Source organism: Ptiloglossa arizonensis, chromosome 2 (assembly GCF_051014685.1).
Source record: "Ptiloglossa arizonensis isolate GNS036 chromosome 2, iyPtiAriz1_principal, whole genome shotgun sequence".
NCBI classification, from domain to species: Eukaryota; Metazoa; Arthropoda; class Insecta; order Hymenoptera; family Colletidae; genus Ptiloglossa; species Ptiloglossa arizonensis.
Genome location: NC_135049.1, coordinates 33,054,543 through 33,073,821, shown reverse-complemented (window position 1 = coordinate 33,073,821; position 19,279 = coordinate 33,054,543). Strand labels below are relative to the sequence as shown.

General features: G+C 52.0%; 3 protein-coding genes across 8 annotated transcripts; 1 reads left to right on the top strand and 2 right to left on the bottom strand.

The window, feature by feature from the left end:
• The first annotated feature begins 120 nt into the window (after positions 1-120).
• Atg5 (autophagy protein 5) lies at positions 121-2,472 on the top strand. 2 transcript variants are annotated; one of them, XM_076326979.1, is made up of 5 exons: positions 151-434; positions 557-698; positions 775-980; positions 1,054-1,379; positions 1,454-2,472. In XM_076326979.1, the coding sequence occupies exons 2-5, from the start codon at positions 657-659 to the stop codon at positions 1,561-1,563; spliced, it is 684 nt and encodes a 227-aa protein (XP_076183094.1). In that variant the 5' UTR covers positions 151-434; positions 557-656; the 3' UTR covers positions 1,564-2,472. The 2 variants fall into 2 exon arrangements, with proteins under 2 accessions (XP_076183093.1, XP_076183094.1); XM_076326978.1 differs by having other exon boundaries at positions 121-698.
• LOC143154907 (uncharacterized protein BRD3OS) lies at positions 1,159-18,867 on the bottom strand. 5 transcript variants are annotated; one of them, XM_076326984.1, is made up of 3 exons: positions 18,664-18,867; positions 2,534-2,668; positions 1,159-2,385 (listed from the first exon to the last, which is right to left on the bottom strand). In XM_076326984.1, the coding sequence occupies exons 2-3, from the start codon at positions 2,627-2,629 to the stop codon at positions 2,185-2,187; spliced, it is 297 nt and encodes a 98-aa protein (XP_076183099.1). In that variant the 5' UTR covers positions 2,630-2,668; positions 18,664-18,867; the 3' UTR covers positions 1,159-2,184. The 5 variants fall into 5 exon arrangements, with proteins under 5 accessions (XP_076183099.1, XP_076183098.1, XP_076183100.1 ...); XM_076326983.1 differs by lacking the exon at positions 18,664-18,867 and adding an exon at positions 3,466-4,003; XM_076326985.1 differs by lacking the exon at positions 18,664-18,867 and adding an exon at positions 2,767-3,022.
• On the bottom strand, positions 10,739-13,999 carry LOC143154904 (uncharacterized). The gene has a single exon (XM_076326977.1). The coding sequence runs from the start codon at positions 13,709-13,711 to the stop codon at positions 10,742-10,744; it is 2,970 nt and encodes a 989-aa protein (XP_076183092.1). The 5' UTR covers positions 13,712-13,999; the 3' UTR covers positions 10,739-10,741.
• Positions 18,868-19,279: the final 412 nt, after the last annotated feature.

Sequence of the window (19,279 nt, the reverse complement as noted above, 5' to 3'; positions counted from 1 at the left end):
CGAACGTTGAATCGTACCATCTGAAATACCGACACGTAAAATATCGGTTCATCGAAGCGACCTCTTTGTCTCCGAACTATATATAGCGATTCGAAAAAGTAGCGTATACCGTACTATATATACACGTGTATGTACAACGTAGTCGGTAAATGTAGAAAACGTAAAAGAACTCGTTCTGTGAATCGTTTGTTATTCCATCGAACCTGTCGGTCCGAAAAAACATTGTAACGTTAAGTTTCGTTCGTCCCCGCAACTCGATCCTGACAACGAATGGAATTTGGAACGGGTTAATAACGTGAAAATAAGAGTATCATAGGAACACGAAACAGGTGGTTGTAATTAATTTCGAAGGTGTCGCCACACGGAGTGTTTCGATTTCGAAAATATCGATCGTTCGATATTACTATTGGATACGTTGCTCTGTAAAATATATAGTAAGTTTTTGTAGCAGACGAAAAACATAACCTCTTATCGTAGAGCGCGTAATTGTCGTTGAAGGCCCGAATGAATTGAAACAAACGTTGTTTGTCATTGTATGTATCATGGCGAACGACAGAGAGGTACTCAGAGAAATTTGGGATGGAAAAATTCCCGTTTGTTTCACACTCGATTCCGAGGAAATTTGCGAATTGCAAGGACCCGATCCGTTTTATCTTATGGTACCTAGGTTAAGTTATTTTCCACTCTGCACGGACAAGGTAAATAACGTATATCCAATAGAGATTTTTAAAATAAATATACCTCGTTTGAAGTTGCTTTCTGTTCGTGCGAAAGGTACGAAAGCATTTTATCAGACACATACAAAGCGATAGTAAACAGGAGCACGAGATGTGGTTAGAATTCAATGGCATTCCCCTCAAGTGGCATTATCCGATCGGTGTACTTTTGGATATTTATTCCAACGATATTCAACTACCCTGGAACATCGTCGTTCACTTTGAAAGGTTTCCAGAAAATGTATTGATGCACTGTCAAAACAAGTACGTATAGTAAATGGTAATTCGATCGTTTCCAAACTCGAATAAACTAGATTTCGTTGGGCTGAATTTTTAGAGAAGCCGTAGAATCGTATTTCCTCTCCTGCGTAAAAGAAGCCGACGTATTGAAGCACAGAGGTCAAATCGTGTCCAGTATGCAAAAGAAAGACCACAATCAGCTATGGTCCGGTTTACTCAACGACAAGTTCGATCAGTTTTGGTCCGTGAATCGAAAACTTATGGAGGTCAGCAACAGCGAAGAAGGTTTCAAATATATACCGTTCCGATGCTACACGAGCGAGGACAAATACGTACAGAAATTGGTGAAAACTGTCAACGAAGAGGGTCAGAGGAAAACGTTGAGGAATTTATTGAACGAAGTATTTCCGGACCAAGAAAAAAGTGGATACATATTCTTCGCTCATCGCTTTTACGTTTAATATCAAACTCTTAAATTGCGTGTACTTTTCTTGCAGTCACGGTGCTCACCCATGGCATCGTTCCACCTTTGGAAACACCGCTACAGTGGATGTCGGAACATTTGAGCTATCCTGACAATTTTCTGCATTTAGTCTTGGCATCATAACCCATACGAAACGACAATTGAATCGATCGTGGGTGAAAATTCAGCAAACTATGAGTTCGCGCTGCCTTTTCTCGCCAAATTTAACCGACACTGCGACCGAGATCCATGTACCGTGGATCTTTTTATTCTCTGTATCTTTTATTACGTATTTATTTTATACGAAATAGCAACCGTCGATCCAATTAGTTTTAAAAAAAGAAATCTCATTCAACGCGAAGTTGTCAGTGTTGCTTATATTCTCGTAAGGTACGAATGTATCGACACCCTGAAGCAGGGCATTAAATTTCGTCTGAAATGCAACAATGGAGACCCGTTGTACGTGGGTTGGGCGAATGTCGGACCACATTTGCGAAAGAAAATATATTGTATAAATATAGTTGTATAAATATTTAAATGATCGTTTACGCGTAGAATATACCGGTCGAGATTATAATTGAAATTGGAAAAGTAACGCGCGCACGTAAAATCGAAGGGAACAAAAGCAACGACGAGGAGACCGATAAACGGATCGGTCGATAGGTACGAAGGAAGAGTATCGAGGATGTCGAACAATAAAGTAACGATACGTTTAAAGAACACAAGCGTTAAATTCACAACCGAGCGGCATAATTGAATCGTGCATTAATTTATTACACAACCATCCCGAGGCTTTCTGTATATCCTCAACATCTGCGAAGACAAATCTTCGGCGTCACGAATCGTCAATGTTCCGGTTGGTCTCCGCACGATAACGGGTTGATTTCCGTAGCTACTGTATTCCATGGTCCTACGACTGATTCCGAAAGTCAGATAATTAGAGACTTCCTTCTTACTTTGCTGTTCCTGCAACGAAGGGATTTACGAGCCGTTAAACGAAATACACCGCCGCGCGAACAATGCGAATCTCTGCCCTTCGAGGTGGGATCGTTAAAGCGCGTTTATATTTAAATCAATCGAGCGAAAATTGCTGTTTCGGAGTAGAAACGATTACTTTAAATATAACCAGGGCCGTGTCTTGGTATCTATTGTGAATCTCTTCCTTGGTCAGTGCAACGCTCGCTTCGGGCGATTCGTAACGCTCCGTCATTTACAGCTACGCTTCTCCAGCGTGCTCTAACTGCAGAACCTGTAACCAGAAACATCGGTATCGTTTTACGATCTAAAAGAACCTCTCTGTCCGATTATAGTCCGCGATCGAGCGACCTTCGATCGTCGCGAAGATACCTCTGCTCGACGAACCGGTAAAACCGTCAACCGAGGAAGATTAACGTTCCACGTCTCCAAAAACGACGTCGAGCGAAAAAGAGCGAGGCGAAGGACGGCGAATGAGAGAATAAAAAAATACGACGTCGGAGAGAAGGGGTCACGGTGTTCGTCTAGGGTAAAAATAAACTCTGCCCTGGAGTTTTGCAACGCGGTAAACAGGGATTTTCCCGCCGTTTCGAGAATTACGAGGACTCGGTGGGCCGTGTATCTCGTCTCTTACCTTACCACCGATCGCCTCTACGGAGCACACGTGTTCCCTGTATCTCCTTTTCGGCGCCTTTTATAATTAGCCTCTATCGCGAAAACTCAATCGCGACTTTCGAAAGTGTGGCACTCGAGGGTCTACTCGAGGCCAAGTCGTCGCTTCGATGCGTCGATCGTTTCGATACTGCGATGCAAATTATTCCCGCGGGCTAGTTTTATACTCGGCGCGATACCTGCCCGATAGAAGTTTAATCTTTGGCTATCTATAACGCGACCGGGTTCACGAAATTCGAAGGTTCCGCGTTCGAGTCGCGACTCGACTTTTTCAACGAACGATCGAGACGTTGTACCGACGATTGTTGATCGCGAAGTCCAACTTTCTTCGAACGGCTTCTCGATCGACGAGAGGCGAGCGGCGAGCGGCGGTCGACGATCCTCGGGAAAAACACGTACGCTCCGCCTCGATGTCTTCTCAAAGTCCCTGCGAATTCGTAATCACCAGTTCCACCAGATATCGACGGATGGACAAGAAGCACACGGCGAGAATAATCAACGAAACTCGAGACTTTGTAGCCACGGTGATCTCCAACTCGCAAACAGAAGTCACGCTGCTCGACTGTTGGAATCGGGCCAGGAACTTTTTGGTATCCTTTTCGAATTTCCGGTTGAGGACGCCAGACGCGGAGAATTCTGTCGCGAGGTTTCCTTTTTCACGCGTCGCGGACAACGTTGTATCCGTAATTCTCGAATACGAGGACAATTTAACAAAGGATTCAGCGCGGCACGAACGGAACGGAACGAAACGGAACGACAACGTTCGACGCGCAGCGACTCGAGCTCGATTCTTCGGGAGCAGAGCTCTCGAACGAAATTCATCGGGATTTCCGTGGATGAACGATCCACGGATTCCTCGAGATCCGAGAGGATTCCATCGTTACGAATTTTGACTCGTACGTGCCGCTCCGCTCCGCTCTTCCTAATTGCATCGCGGCAGCCGGTGACATTTATTGGCTCCGATCGAAGCCGTTGCATCAGTCGTAGCTCGATTCAAGGTCTGCTTCGCGCGTACGCGATGGCCTGAATAAAAACGAACAGCGTTGTTATTAACGTTCGATCTAGACCGAACATCCGTATTCGAAAAATTCCACGAAATTGTGCAAGTTTCGCTCGGTGGCGCAACATCGAAACGTTTCTGCGCGAATTACGTTCCGAGAAAACGCATCACGGTCTGCAGTACCGGGGCGATAAGATATTTAATAATCTTTTGCAGAAATTGCAGGGAAATATCGATAAATCAGCGCGCGACTACACTGCCACCGTCGATAACCGGAGCGTCCCCGGCGTACGAGCAGCCGAAGAGATCTCCGTAAATCTAAAACCGTAGTTCGTTCCGCGTAGGAAATTCCTCGCTCGGGGGATCGACGGCTTTCCCGTCGTTCGACCTCGTCCCGGGACGGTGGCACGGTTCGACACGATTTTAAAACAAATTTGCGACACACCGTTTTCCTCGCGAAATCGATGTTCGCGAATTCATTAACCAGCGCTAATTATGCTTTCGGCGTGTCGGTCGCTCGTTACGGCTCAATTAGTTACTCGTACCGTACGCTTAAGCGGTACGTAAGAATACGTTGCGTCATACGCACGTGTGCAACTGCACGCGCCGCGTAGCTTCGTTCGAAACGGAGGACAGAAATTGCGATTCGTTTCGATCCGGTTAGGGTCGAGGCGCATCGTTTCGCGTTTCGGTCCACGATGGGAACGCGAACGTACGTATCGTTCCCTCGGCGAAAAGCCGAACGGGTCGCGAGGATCGACGATTCGGTAATCGAGAAGCGGAGAAGCGGAGAAGCGGAGAAGCGGAGAAGCGGCGAAGCCGTGAATCGTGAGAGAACATTTACGTCATTTAACGACGCAAGTGCATCGGCTGGCTGGTGCTCGACGGGGCCCTGCACACCGCGCGAGCACAGCGCGTGGTTGCGTGCTTAGAAAGTTTAGCGAGTACGTGCGCGATCGTCGATCCGCGGCCACTGCCAATCGACCGCGATAACGGAAACAATGCGTCGCTCGCATCGATTGCACGACGCGCGACAGTGTGCGTGCGTGGCTGTGCATCCGACGTGACTGCTTTCGGTGCACGAGTCACTCGCCGAGTTCGCTTCTGCTTATCTCCGACGCGACTTCGGCCCTCGCACCAACCACACGGAATTACGTATTTACGTAGCCAACCACGGATACCGATTTGCGCGCACAGGTTGGACCGACGTTCCTTTCGAGTACCCGTGCGCCTCGCGTTACCCAACAGGGCCCGAAAAATATCCTAGACTCACCGTGGACGCGATCATCAACGCCGGAAACGGATCACGAGCGATTCTCCTAGCGGTAGTCGAGCGCCGCGTTACTCTTTTACGGCTTCGTCCCGAGCAGCTCGAGATTTCATCGGATAAGATTAAAGCTCGGAGAAGGAAGGCTCGCGTTTTCTCCGTTTCTCGACTTTTTTCAACTCGCTCGTTCGAAGTGGGCGCGGCGCGCGCACCGTTCTCGAACCATCGAAATCGAATCTTTCGTTTCCATCGGTACCCTTGATAAGAAATACGCGAGCAACGGGTACGATGCGTTCGTAACGACAATGGGAAAATTATGCCGTCCGGTGAAGCGAGCGGACTGAAAATAATTGTGTAATAAATATTATCATCTGTTATTCCCTCGTTCGTGGCCGTTATCGCGTTTCCGTGCTCGTTAAACAAATCGGTAGATCGCGCGATAATTCTTCGGATAAAGAGATTCGGATCGAAGAAAGTAGCCGGTTTCATCGAAATCAATTTGCGAGAGGATCGTTGTCTACCTTCGTTCGACCGTATCGCGGTTCCCTCGAGTTATCGGCTTCGTTGTTATCTCGAAGGCAGACGTCACTGCAGCTTGCCACGCGCGTCTCGAATGCATACGGTCGAATACGCCATTATCCGAAATCGATCGATAGAGTTTCGCTTCGACTCGCGGCCGCCTCTACTTTCGATAAGGTATGCACGTGTTACGCGTTTCGCACCACGGTACCTACGTCGCGCGAACAACCAGCCGAACCCTTTTGGCGTCGATTCGAAACCGACGCATCGCGCGCAGCTAAAGAAGGAAGAAGATCGGTGCAGTAACGATAACACCGGAACGGAGATTTCTTTTAAAATAGTCTCTTATATTTTCTCTCACATTCGTTAAAATTTCTATCCGATATAATCTACGCGTGTGTATATAATACAATATTTGATACAATTATTTCTCGTTTCTCCGAGCGTACAAAAGGAAACGACGCATCGACGGTGCCTGTCTGTCTCACCGTGCGTTAGTCGTCGATCATTCGCTCTTTCTCTTTCTCACTCTCTCTCTCTCTGTCGTATTCAATGTTCAGTCTCTCCCTCTCATTTTCCGTCTTCCTCTCGATGAATCACAATAACGGATATGGTCGGTAATCGGGCAAATTTTCCCGTCGAAAGGGAAATACGCGCGGCGCGACTTCGTACGGTAACGGAATCAATAATAATAACAATAATGATAATGATAGTATCGCTGCCTTCGCCATCGTTCGCGTTCGCCGGGGAACCTCGGTCGTAAGGGAAGAAAAATAGATAAGCGGATTCTTCGATTATCGCGCGCTGACAAGGAGACGTATCCAACCGTAACGCTCGCTTTTTTACGGGCTTTCGAACACCGATAGCGCTCTGTACGCCAAAGTCGACTATTTTAGGCCTCGCGGGTAACAATCGAGCGGACGTTTAACTGGACGATTTCGTGGGCTCGGTATCTTCGGTGGCACGAGCCCGCAACGCGCACTCGATGGAGCCGCGTGCGTAATTTTTCTCATCGTGTACGTCTTAGGATCCGCGTTGAAATGTTCAAGTTTCGTTTTTCGAGCACCGTCGTCGTTCAAAGACCCGTGGAAAAGCGAACCGCGATTCTCGCGTCGGTTCTCGACCCGATCCTCCGAACGTTGTAACGCGATTTTCCGTTGGGTTCCCAACAGCGAACTGTAGAACGGACGAAGAGTTGTCCAAGGAAATAGGAAATCAAAAATGAAAGAAAACACGTCGGTTCGGTGTACGCAAATTCTTTTCGATCGTTTATTCGACGAACAAAGAAAAAACAAAGAGCGTCGTCGCTTAAAACGGTGGTCGAAACGGCGACCAATAAATAAATCGAATAAATCTGAATACTGATTATCATCGTTATTATTATTATTATTATTATTATTATTATTATTATTATTATTATTATTATCATTATTATTATTGATGATTGTTGTTATTATTACACGCTTGGACGAGTCACCGGTGTTCTCTATCGCGGAACATATCCTTGCCGAGAGAGCCGCGGGGGACACGCTTCTTCGTCGCCGGAGGACGCGAAACAAAATAATACCGTGGCTCGTTCTAAGGACGCGAGGCACTTTGGTCCTTGATTTCGCCTCGTGCGAAGCTATAAGGCACGAGCGATTTAAAAGGCACCGGGCGAGTTAAGAGGCGCTTCGTCGGTACATATAAGTTTGATCGTATTAAAATATATATATATACATATATATGTATATATAATTATATACGTGCTCTATTTCTCTCTCTCGCGCACTCTCGCACACTCTCTCCGTCTCTCTCTGTATTTGTCAACGCAATATATTTATATATATATATAAATTTCTTTGTAGACGTACTCGACACGAACGTTACGCTTACGACGTTATTCGGCGTGCGTGTGTTGATGCGCGACTGTACGAACACGTGTATCGGGGTACGCAGACGCGTGTACGTAGTTGAAAAGCCGGGGGTTCACCCACGGAGGTTCCCCCCTCCGGGGACACCGAACCCGCTCCCCTCGGTCGCTTCGTTCGTACAGTTTTACGCGCTTAAAAAATATATTGCTTATATATGCTTTATGCCTCGTTTAATAGACTCTTGTGGGCTGTGCACACGGACACACAGGCGCGCGCGATCGCGTACGCGCTTACGCGTTTACGCGGGCAGCCACGCATAGATTTCTCGCGCTATCGAGCACACCGCACCGCACCGCACCGCACCGCACCGCACCGCACCGCACCGCGCGCTTAGCGCTCGTCGGTCGGTTCGACGCACCACGTTCGTTCGTTATGTAAAACGTTATGGCATTATGTAATTCATTATGGCTTACGATTACGCTACATTTTATTGTACATTGCCGCCTTGACCCTATCGACGAAACACGCTTGGACAAGGCTATACATAGAATAATACGGTGTTTCCTCTCCCCGTTTCGATGCGCGGCGAGTCTCGAGGCGGCTCCGAAAGCTCCCGGTTCTCTTCTCGCGCGAGGTGAACGAAAATTCGTTCTCGATCCCTCGGTGGACGCCGAGATCGAACGGGTCGCGCGGATAAATAATGTCGTTGATCCGCGGGCGCGAAACGCGTTTCGCTCGACGACGACGACGAGGACGATAATACGCGGCTGTCGCAACGCGCGAGATAGATTGTTCGCCGCGCGGCTGGAACGAGCTCGATCGAGCCTGAATATTGAAACATTGACGCAACCGGTCCGTCCGTCTGCGACGCTCGTTTACAAAATTGCCCTTCTTCGCGCTCAATTGCCGGATCCTGGGAGGATTCGTGGAACGCTATTTTCGATTTCCCAGAGGGGCGGTCTGCTCGTTTCTGCCGCGCAGACGGTTGGTCGCCGGGAATGACGTTTCGCATAGACGAGATTACGGTCCGGAGATAGCGCTCGGTTTCCGAGCGAACCAGGTGTCGCGGAATATCCGAGGCTTTTCTCAACGTCACCGATCCTCGCCCAGAGATTCGGAGAACTTTCTTCGCGGCGCTACGACGCGAAGGTCGTTCCACGATAAAACGAGAACGCGTTATCGCCTCGAGAATCGGATCGCGCCGAGACGATACCGCGAACCTCGAGAACGACCACGCGATAAACACACACCGACGTACCAATAATTTACAACGAACGTTTAAAAACACTTTCGTCGCGTCTCTCCAGAGACGGGCGACGCTAACCGATTTTGCGTCCCCGATGTGTACAGTCTCGACGCGATCCGTCCGGGACGATCCGGCCGATTTCGAGTCTTCGAACGCCGCGGACCGTCGCAACGCCCGCTCCGAGTCGATCTTTTTTCGATACATCATCGGCCGGAACCTCCCGTTCGCGAACGTCGAGTATAAGGCACGCGAGTTTTTTTTTTTATGAAACGTTCCCGAGCGTGACGGCGACGTTTTTTTAAATTCTCCCCCCAAAAGTCGACAGTTTCCGAGAATTTCTCGCTCTCCAACTTCCCGGGCGATCGTTCCGCGGCGATTGATCGATTTCGCGGATCGTCGACGGGCCGGAGAAGCGCGTGGATCGGTACAAGATACAATTTCGTCCACGTACGCGGTTCACGCTCGAAAATCGGGAGGAAAGAAGGCACGTGGAGCGGTTTCGAACGGAAGCGGCGAGTTTTCGTCTTGGTCGTCGTTCCTCGACTTTCCGCGGAAATTGTTCGCGGCTCCGACGTCGAAAGGTTCGAAACGATTTCCGTGCGAGACGACCGAGAAGAAAAACGCTCGAGTGCGCAGAGGCGACGCTTTCGTTCGTCCAGGAATCGGTTCGATCCTTCCGCGGCGTCGAACAGCTCCGTAATCGCGGATCGGTCGATTCCTCGTTGCGCACGTTCGCGTACGTATTCGCGAGGTATCGATCCAGCGGGAAGAAAAGAAACGACGAAGAAAACTCGTGGAGGAGGTGTTGGTCGAGGGACGCGGGGGAGACGGAGAAAATGAGAGAGAAAAAAATACGGAGACGGAACCCTGTCGTAATACTTGCGCACCGTGCGTGTAACACAGGTGCGCGCATGGAAGAAATTCTTTGAGCAATTAAACGATATCTAACAACGATCGATCCTCGACGAAGGCGGAATAAGAAAAGGCGACGGTTCGTTCGCGGAAAAGCCCGACGGCGGGACGGGAGTACCGAGAAATCGAGCGATCGGCCGTAATCGTGGACGCGGAAGGACGGAAAAACGGATCGAGATCCCGATCCGCGGGACTTTACGTTTCGAATTCGATCACCGGAGCGATCGCCGATCGCCGATCGCCGATCGCGGCGTCGTTCGATCGTTGCGCAACACCCACCGAGAAACATCGTTCCGCGGGAGAGTTTTTCCACGCGATCGGTATCTTCGCCCGGGACTGACATAATTCCGTAATTATAGCGAATCCACGCGACCTCTAAACGGCCTAGCCGATAGCCGCTGAACGCTAATCTCGACGATAACGGGAACGCGAAGAAAAGAAACGGCTCGGTGGGTATCCGCGCGGATTTTCGAGGGGGGCTGCGGGGAACAACGAGGAGGGGCAGGTCCCAGGTCCGGACAAGTTGGGAGAAGACGCCGACCGAGGACACGACCGTGTATAATCTCCTTCCACGCCACGAATCGTCCAATGGCCGATTAAGACTTTATCGCGATCTATAACGCGGCACCGAAACGATAAACGCTTACGTGGCGCGCGACGTGTCGCGGATCACGTACCGATCGATCCTTCGCCGGCGAATCCTTCCGAGCGACGCCCTCCCTCCTTTTCCTTTCGTCCCGAAACCGTACACCACCGGGGAACGCGCGCTTACTACGATAACCCGATCGAACCTTCGCCGAATTCGTAAAAACGATCCGGAAAGATGTTAAAAAATGAACCGATTCCGCCGCGTCGAGGATCGGAAGATTGGTTTCGAATTAACTGTAATGAGGACTCGCTGGATACCTAACGAACGCGCTCCTGACCTGCGGGAACTCGGTGTACGGACTCGGGTGAGTCCTCCAGGATACCGGCAGTCTTAAACTAAGCTCGAGAGCGTAGTCGTGGCCTCTGCCTTCGTTCAAATTGCAGATGCTTTGGCAGTTGTTGTTGTTGTTGATAACGTTCTGGTTGCTGACGGGCGACAATCCCCTCTGGATGGTGTGCTCCTTGACGGGTTTGCTCACGGGATTGTCCAGGTACGGTTTGAACAGAATGGCGTCCTTCTTGGATGTTGGTCCCGGAGGTGGAGGCGGCGCGGATGCCGGTGGTGTCGGGACGGTGCTGGTCACCGGTTCCGTTCTCGACGGAGACCCGTCGAGAAGCCTCTTCGGCTTCACCAGACAGAGCGGCGTCTCCTGGGGAGGCGGTTCTCGACAGTCGGCTTCCAAGCAGATCCTCTTCGGCGACTGGAGGGCCTCGTAGCAGCACGACAGGGTGCAGTGCTGTCTCTTCAAGGACACGGGGAACTCCTCCGACGGCTCGAGAACGGAGCCGATCTCGGACGAATACTCTCTGGGGGAATAACAGTAGAGCCTGTTTTGCGGTTCCGAGTAGCAAGAACCTCTCAAGGAGGCTTCCTGGTAACAGGAGGAGGCCGGTGTCGCGGCGTGGATGTCCATGCAGCAGGAGAGATTGCAAGAAGCCGGGGGCTCGCTCTCGGAGGATGGATCCGCAGCGATCGCGTGGTGGTAGTACGGAAGATGCTGCGAGGAGGAGGAACCTACGTCGCAACAGTAAAGAGGCGGAGGCGATCGGTCGTACTCGGCTTCGATTCGATCCTGCGATAAGCTGGAAACGTAGTTCGACGTCCTTAGATCCACCGGTGACTCACCGGAAGCGGCATCCTGGATAGGGCCCAACCGTTGCCGCGAGTTTCCACGGACGGCGATCTCCCCTCGGAGCTCCGTTTCCTGGCCCAGCCATTTCTGTACCTGGCGACGATTGATCCCGAATTTTCGCGCGGTGGCGCGTTGGTTACCGGCCACGCCGACGTCCCTGTGAAACGCGTCGAGAACGTCCAGCTTGAAACGCAGAGAGAACGATCGCCGACGAGCGAGATCGTTGGACGAATTGTGACCACCGGAAGAGCAGTCGAGTGGATCCATTTCGCTGTCGGAGCAACTGGTGCTCGATCTCCCGGAACTGGCAGGGCCACGAGGGCTCGAGGGCAAGGAATATCCTTCTCGGTCGTGCGCGGGGCTTACCGGACGCGAATCAGCAGGTGGCCGTTGATAATCGACGTACGAGGATGCATCGGCCTCTCTTCCTTCGTCGCTCGTCTCGGTCTCCGTCTCCTCCTCCTCCTCCTCTTCCTCCTCTTCTTCCTCCTCCTCCTCCTCTTCCTCTTCCTCCTCCTGCTCCTCTTCCTCTTCTTCCTCCTGCTCCTCCTCCTCCTCCTCTATGTGCAATTCTTCCTTGACCACCGCCCTACCGATTTCTGCCTCCTCTGCAATGTCCTCCGTTCCCTTCTCTTCGATATGGGCCGTTGTCTCCTTCGACTCTCGGATCGGCTTCTCGGAATCCGATGTCGGAGACGCGTGTGCGTGCGCGTGTTCGTGCGCGTGTTCGTGCACGTGCACGTGCACGCACGAACAGGGACTCGCGGACGCCCGTGGGGAATCGAAGTGAACGGACGTCGTGGAGCTGGAGCTGGAGTTGGAGCTGGAGCTGAAGCTGGAGCTGGAGCTGGAGCTGGAGCTGCTGCTGTTGCTGTTGATGTTGATGCCGATGCTGGTGGTGGTGGTGGTGGTGGTGGTGGTGGTGGCGGTGATGGTGGTGGTGCCGGCGGTGCGATGGGAAACGGGCGAGAGTGGGACCCTCGAGGCAACGGGAGAACACGTCGACTCGCACGGCCCTGGCGTCGCCGCCGAGTCTGGGCTCGCTCGTTCGGTCTTTATCATCGACGGCGCTAGTAGCAAACCGTACGACGATTTCCCGTCCACGGAGGAATCCACGTCGCCGTAATTCTGCTGGGAGCGATTACGACTCGGCGAGCGATGCTGTCGATGGTGATGATGAACCATCGCGCCGATTATTTCGTTTTCCTTGTACCGGTGCGTTTGACGAGGAGGGCCGCGATAACTCGTCAACGTTTGGTAGACCTTCGCTTCGTTTCGGGCGTCGAACGACGTCGAGTTTTCGATTTCGCGTTGCCCGTCCGCGTTCAGAACGTAGTAACCGGGCTGTTGCTCCTGATCCACGCGTGTTTCCGAGTACTCGTGAATCGAATCCGTTAGCTGGGCGCGATCGTCCACTTCGCGACGAAGGTGATGCGACTCCTGATTAGCGGTGAATTCCTGATATCCGAGCCGAGGGGGCAAAATCGGGGCCGTGGTGGATTGAGCGGCATATTGGGGCGAAGAGGGTGAACCACCATGAGGAGGACGAGGAAGAAGAGGTGGGGGCCCTTGCTGTGTAGCCAGCTCGTCGCCGTGCAGTCTGGCGAGGCTGAGGTTCAAGGCCGGCGCTGCTGGAGTCACGGCAGGCCCCGTGGCTTCCGTCACGGTACTGTCCGGCTTGGAAACACCCGCGGAAGGGATCACCGTCGACGAAATCACTGCGGTGTTTCCAGTCTCGGCGCAACTGTTTCTAAGATTATCCTCGCACTGTAACCACTTTTGTATCTGACGTCGATGAATTCCGTATTTCCTCGCGGTGGCTCGTTGGTTACCGCGACAGTCGATGTCGTTTCTGTACGAATCGAGAACCTTAAGCTTGAAGGCCGGCGCGAATATGCGTCTGCTACCCATCACTCCGACCGATTTCCTCGTGGTGTTGTTAGGAGGGTGTTGCTGTTGCTGTTGCTGTTGATGTTGATGCACTACCGACTGCTGTTGCTGCTGTTTCTGATGCACCATTTTCACCGAGTTCCCCTCACCGAGCACCTCGCTCACACCATGAGCCATAATGTGTAGTTTCGCGCACCCACCGAACCAACTTTTTCTTCGGCGTGACGTCGATGACCGTCACACGTCGAACACCGGAGATGAGAACGACGGCGACAATGACGACGACGATGAGCTTCGTAACCGGGCACTGCCAACGACGCACGGGGGTACCTTAACGCGTAACATTGCACGAAGTGCTTGCCTGGCCGCGCCGCGCACGGAGTTCCTTTTAGGTCTCTTGGTGGATGCCGTAACTAATTTTCATCCCCACCACTGGGCGAGGACTGCGGCTGCTTCCCACTGAGCGGTCTCTTTCCCTTCCCGTCCCCCCTCCGCGGCCGCCGCCACCGCCGCCGCCGTCGTCGTCGGCGGCGGCTTGTACGCTCCGGGTTCTCGCTCTCTCTCTCGGTCCGTCTCTCTCTTGTTCTAGAAGCCCCTCGACGCCTCGCGCGTCTCTTTGCCGCACTCTCGGTCTCTCATCGTGCTTCCCCTTCCACATCGCTCCCTTCTCTCCTTTTCTCTCTATCCAGCAAGCGCCCCTCGACACATACCCAACATCCCACTCGAGCAGCACAGGCGCTAGAGTCCACCGCCGCCGGCCACCAGTCATTCTTCTTTCTTTACGCCTAACCGACCTAACCTCCACCAACTACTAACTCCTCTTTCTACGTTTCTCGTCATCCTGCCTGACTACCCGCACACGTAGGCGCCCCACCCGCCCCCTCCCCCCTCACTCTCTTTCTCTCGCTCTCTCTCGCTCCCTTCGAGTCTCTCCTTTTCCCGCTCGCTGTTCGGAGAGGAGAGTCTCTCCCTTTCACACCTCAGCGCCGTAAAACTCCGCCATTTTGTGTGCTCACTTCCGTTAATGACGCGCGCGGGAAACGTCACGCCGGCGTGACGACGCTCTCGGCGCCATGTTGTCTGCCGTGCTCGTCTGACTGCTTGCCCGCCTGCCCGTTCGCTTCTCGCTGCTTGCCACAGCTCGCCGTAGCAGCCAGCATGGAGCCTCGATTTTTGCTCGCCTTTCTCCTCGACTCGACACCGTGGATACCTTTTCTCGCCTCCTCGAGGCGACGGTCCGCATATGCTGGGCAAATTTTTCTCGCAATCCGATTGACTGGTCGATCGCGATCGAGTCTATCGTAAGAATGGTACACGGCGGCTCGAGTTACGATGTTTTCTCGTTCGCCGAGATTAGGCGCGTTATCTAGGTTAAATCGTTGAAGACCTACGTCAGGCTTCGCATACGGTATACGATTCTTGAAAGCTTGCCGTACCGAGCGCCAACAGCGACGACTGTCGTCTAGGAAGTTTTATTGGCACTCGAATAAGGGGAAAGGCCAGGGAGGCAAGGGGATTTTGCCTTCCAGGAAAAACGGCCGTAGCCGTGTCAGCTTACTGGTAATGGTAGTCTTGTTAGGGTTGAAGTCGTCCCTATTATAACTCGACGGGGTAATGCGATCTGCATTGTTCTTACTGGTTATTACCAGCATACTGCTGGCTTACCGTTACGTCGGTAAGTCATTGCCGGTCAGTTGTTCTTTACTTTCTGTACGCTCTTTACGCTCTTTACGCTCTTTACGCTCTTTACGCTCTTATTTTCGCTTCTCGCGCCCGCCTATCCCCTCGGAGTTATCAGTGGATGAGGTTTCCAGGCGTGCATACGAATCGCAAGTTTCTTGCATATACGTCGTGGAATGAGATCATGTTGTTTTTGCGGCGTGAGCCGACAGTTAATATGTTTAGCTTTTCGCGCGGTTGCCATGTCGCTCGGTCGCACGTAGGCCGCAACGTATGTATACTGACGCGGAGAGACCTGCGAGCAATGACGCAAACCGTGCGTTAGTATATACTTTGACGAACAAGAGCGAGCGAGACGGCTCGTGTAAAAAGAAACGAGCGAGACCTCGTAAATTTCCACGATTCGCGCCACCAGCAGAAACCGAGAGACCCGACCGATCCTCCTGCGGTTCCTCGAAGGAGCACCCTACTGCATTTCTAAGAATTTCACTGGCTATTCTCGCTCTGTCGATCACGCCGACTCCGAGCCCCTTCTAAATACATTCGACGACCGACAGCCAATATCGCGATGAGAGGTACCTGCCTCTGAGCACGATTTGACCTTCGCATAGTTCTACGGCCGCGACTCATCGTTCAGGCATTTCGCGCCTCCGTTCGGAAGAGTCGGATTTCGTTTCGAGTTTGACGAAAAATCCTCGAGAGATCGGTGTTTGACTTGGAATTACGGTAGTACGATTTCTCGTCCGTTATCAGCGTTTCGCGCAAACAGGAGCACGGTAGCGGTAGCGGTCGAGAGAATAATATCGGTACGAGGCACTATCGTGTGGAAAGCGCCGCAGCGGTAGCAGACCGGCAGTCGCCTAAGTACGCCACGACGGCTGGCACGTTCATCGGATTTGTCCTTGGGGCCGAAGGTAGGCGCAGCCCGAAGTCCGAGGACGTGGCAACGCAGCGACCAGGCTCCCCCTCCTTTGTCCGCCGGCCGGTCTTGCCAGACAGGGTGTCGCCAGCTCGGTCGGCCAGGCCGTCCGGGTTGCCGCGGGGGGAGAGGAGACCAAGAACCCGATGGTGTAAAGGGGCGAGGGGATTCTCTGGGTTGGTGTCTGTATAAGCGTGTGACGGAGTAGACATTAGGGGGAAAGAGTACGCTATGGGAGGGAATCGTTCGAGCAGAGATCTTGCGCCTCGTACGGTTGATTGTGTGCGTGTCATAGGATCGGTCGTGGACCTACATTCACGTGGGTAGCCATGTTTGAAAACTCGCGTCCTGCTGGAATGTAGCCTGCAGGGGCCCCTTCGTTGATCTCTCCCTCCCCTCCGTCTCTTTCACCTTTCCTTCCTCTACACCACCCTACGCGATTCCCCGTTTCGCTCAACGATGCTCGGACGCCTACCTACGCTCCACCGTAGGCCCCTCTTCTGTCTCTCTTTGCCCTCCTATGGTTTTCCCTTCTATCTGTACTTCCCTCCGCTCCTCTCCGCGTACCGGCCGCCTTCCATGCTTGGCGCCCCAAATGGTCGCGTAACCAGAGACGCGCCTCTGGCCTGGCCTGGCCTGGTCGCGCCAGACTTCTCGGCGCCCAAATGATGTATGCCGACCATTCTCTTTCTCCTTCTTGTTCGTTCGTTTCGGCTTCGTAGCCTTCGCTTTCCTTGCTCTCTTTTCACGTATTTGTGCGGTGGGTACACCGCACAAAGTCGAGGGATAGAGTCAGACCGTTTAAGAGCGAGCGAGACCGGCTACTTCTATTTACCAGTGCCTCGACTTGCGACACCTCACCTTTGAGTCCTGTGGCACACTACTTCTGGCCCTTACCTACCTTACTTGTGCGGTAAGAGCCACGTGAGAATGCGAACGCGAAAGAAAAGGGCGTCAGCGGTCGCGATTCGTGGCAAAAAGTGCATCAGACGGTCCTTCTTCTAGACCTCCTTTTCCGTCTCGAGTGTAAAACTTCTCTCGAGTACAGAAGCAACGTTCGAGGATTCTTGGCAAACCGAGACAGGCGGTCGCCTACGACGCTTGCTTACTTTCCGGGGACGATTGATCGAATCTTGCACGGGATTGAAATTGTTCAAGTTTTCCTGTACTTGGCTTTCGTCCAATAAGCACCGTAAGTTTATCGTGCGTGTCCCACCCATGAGCAAATTTCTGTCAAAGCCTGCTTTATTACCGTACCGATCGCGCACTTTCTTCGCGTACGTATTTTCGCGCCCATTTCTCGGACAATATACGTACATACGTACGTATGCATACGTGCGCAAAAGCGTGGATACGCGCGTGCGCGCGCGTACTTACCGGATTGCTTCGGAAACTATACTTGAATTTTTTACGCTATCGTTGCTCACCTTCTCGGGCACTGAAATAGACAAGTATCGCGAACCGAACGCTTACCGTGCTTGCATTTCGGAGGGCCGGTTCGATCACCATTCTTCCATATGGTATTTCAGCTTTGTAAATAAATTTACGAAGAAAAAAATAATGGATCGCGATACGGGTCGTGGATCGCCATTACGGAAAGATTGAAAATTCTTTTGTTCGAAGTAAACAGCCACACTCGTTGAAATCGCAGGCCCGAGTTTATAACCTAAGTTTATTTACGTACATGCTAACTGGGAGAGCGCCACACGTGCACCAGCGCACGTATACACGACGGTTGCTGCGTGGTAGTGTTCGCATTGCGCACGTTCCTGTGCGTGTGTATGCCTGTACAGTTTCGAATCTAATCGCATGCATAAACAGTAGCGGATCAGTGACTGCCTAAGGATTCTGGTGTTACAGCAACTTTTGAGCGTCCACTAACCCAAGTGGACCGGTTGTCGAACAAATCGAAACGCTAGATGCTGCTCGCGACTATCGACAAAGCGGTCGACAAAATGATCCTTTCCTTTTGGTTTTACGTTTTATCGCCGTCTCTTTGAAAATTCAAACACGACGGATCAAAGGCGAACGTAACCGCGTTGCGGGAATAGGCGAGTCGGTGGGACAAAAATTTCTAGGAGACGAACGGTGTCCCCCGCGACTCGCTAGAGACAAACTCGGCCCTGATCGTGCAATACGTATACGTAGGTTAAGCGTCACAGTTGGTCGCATCGCTCGTTTGCCCACGTACGAATACAGAAATATACCTTCTCCGTGGGCGGTCGCACGATGGCGCCTACTCGCGCATACCTGCGCATACCTGCGAGTCCGTGGTTAACCTCGCAGCACGAAACAATCGTTTTATCGAGATTCGTTCGATTCGTGCGTCACACGGTCGCCTCTTAACGCGTTTCTTTCGTGATACGAGAACAGCGGTGGAAGAACGCGAAAGGGAAGGGGGGGAAAAAAGAAGGCGTAGAAACAGAAGAAACGTTATCGTGAACGAACGCAAGGAACGAAGTGCACACGAGCAAAGCGAAATGCAACAACGCCCACGTCGCGTCTCTACCAGAAACATACACAAGCTAACCTTTTTATCTTATCATTGGCGAAGGCGTATCGAGGTTGACGAGGTTGCCATGCGTTCGCCTTTGGCACGACGGCGATGAAAGACAACGACGACGCAGATGACGATGCCTCGAAACGACTGCTAACATCTTCCGTGCTTCGTTTACGCGGAAACCTTGAATGCGAGCACGAAATCGTTACGGGCCTAGCGCCTGACCTCGACGCGTACACCGCTGCCCGCGATTCGCTTTATCGACCGAGCGGTAAAAAATTAAAGGACCGCTAAAAACCGCCGTGTTATCCGCGATTCGCTTTATCGACGCTCGAACTTTATTTCCGATCGAACGTTTTCTCGCCGTTCGTACGCGTTATTTATTTATGTAACTCGCGCTCGCGTTAAATATTCTCGTGGGAATTATTCTCGTTAAAAGGGCCGTCGTAAGGTTGGAAACGCGATTGTAACGATCGGTGATACGTTTTCGTACGCGTCGAGAAAAACGACGATGGGAGTTGCTCGATGCGCGATCTTTTCGAATTACGAAGGTTGGCGTGCATCGAACAAGAATTCGGTCTAGACACGCGGACTGAAATGAAACGCGGCCAAAGATATTCGCTCCGGTCGTTTCATCGGTATTGCA

Excerpts from the sequence above, each read along its gene's own strand:
- Atg5 (XM_076326978.1), top strand. The coding sequence starts at position 543 with ATGGCGAACGACAGAGAGGTACTCAGAGAAATTTGGGATGGAAAAATT. Across the intron at positions 981-1,053 it reads TTGATGCACTGTCAAAACAA|AGAAGCCGTAGAATCGTATT; the intron begins GTACGTATAGTA and ends CTGAATTTTTAG. Across the intron at positions 1,380-1,453 it reads ATTTCCGGACCAAGAAAAAA|TCACGGTGCTCACCCATGGC; the intron begins GTGGATACATAT and ends CTTTTCTTGCAG.
- LOC143154907 (XM_076326984.1), bottom strand. The coding sequence starts at position 2,629 with ATGACGGAGCGTTACGAATCGCCCGAAGCGAGCGTTGCACTGACCAAG. Across the intron at positions 2,386-2,533 it reads CGGCCCTGGTTATATTTAAA|GAACAGCAAAGTAAGAAGGA; the intron begins GTAATCGTTTCT and ends CCTTCGTTGCAG.
- LOC143154904 (XM_076326977.1), bottom strand. The coding sequence starts at position 13,711 with ATGGCTCATGGTGTGAGCGAGGTGCTCGGTGAGGGGAACTCGGTGAAA.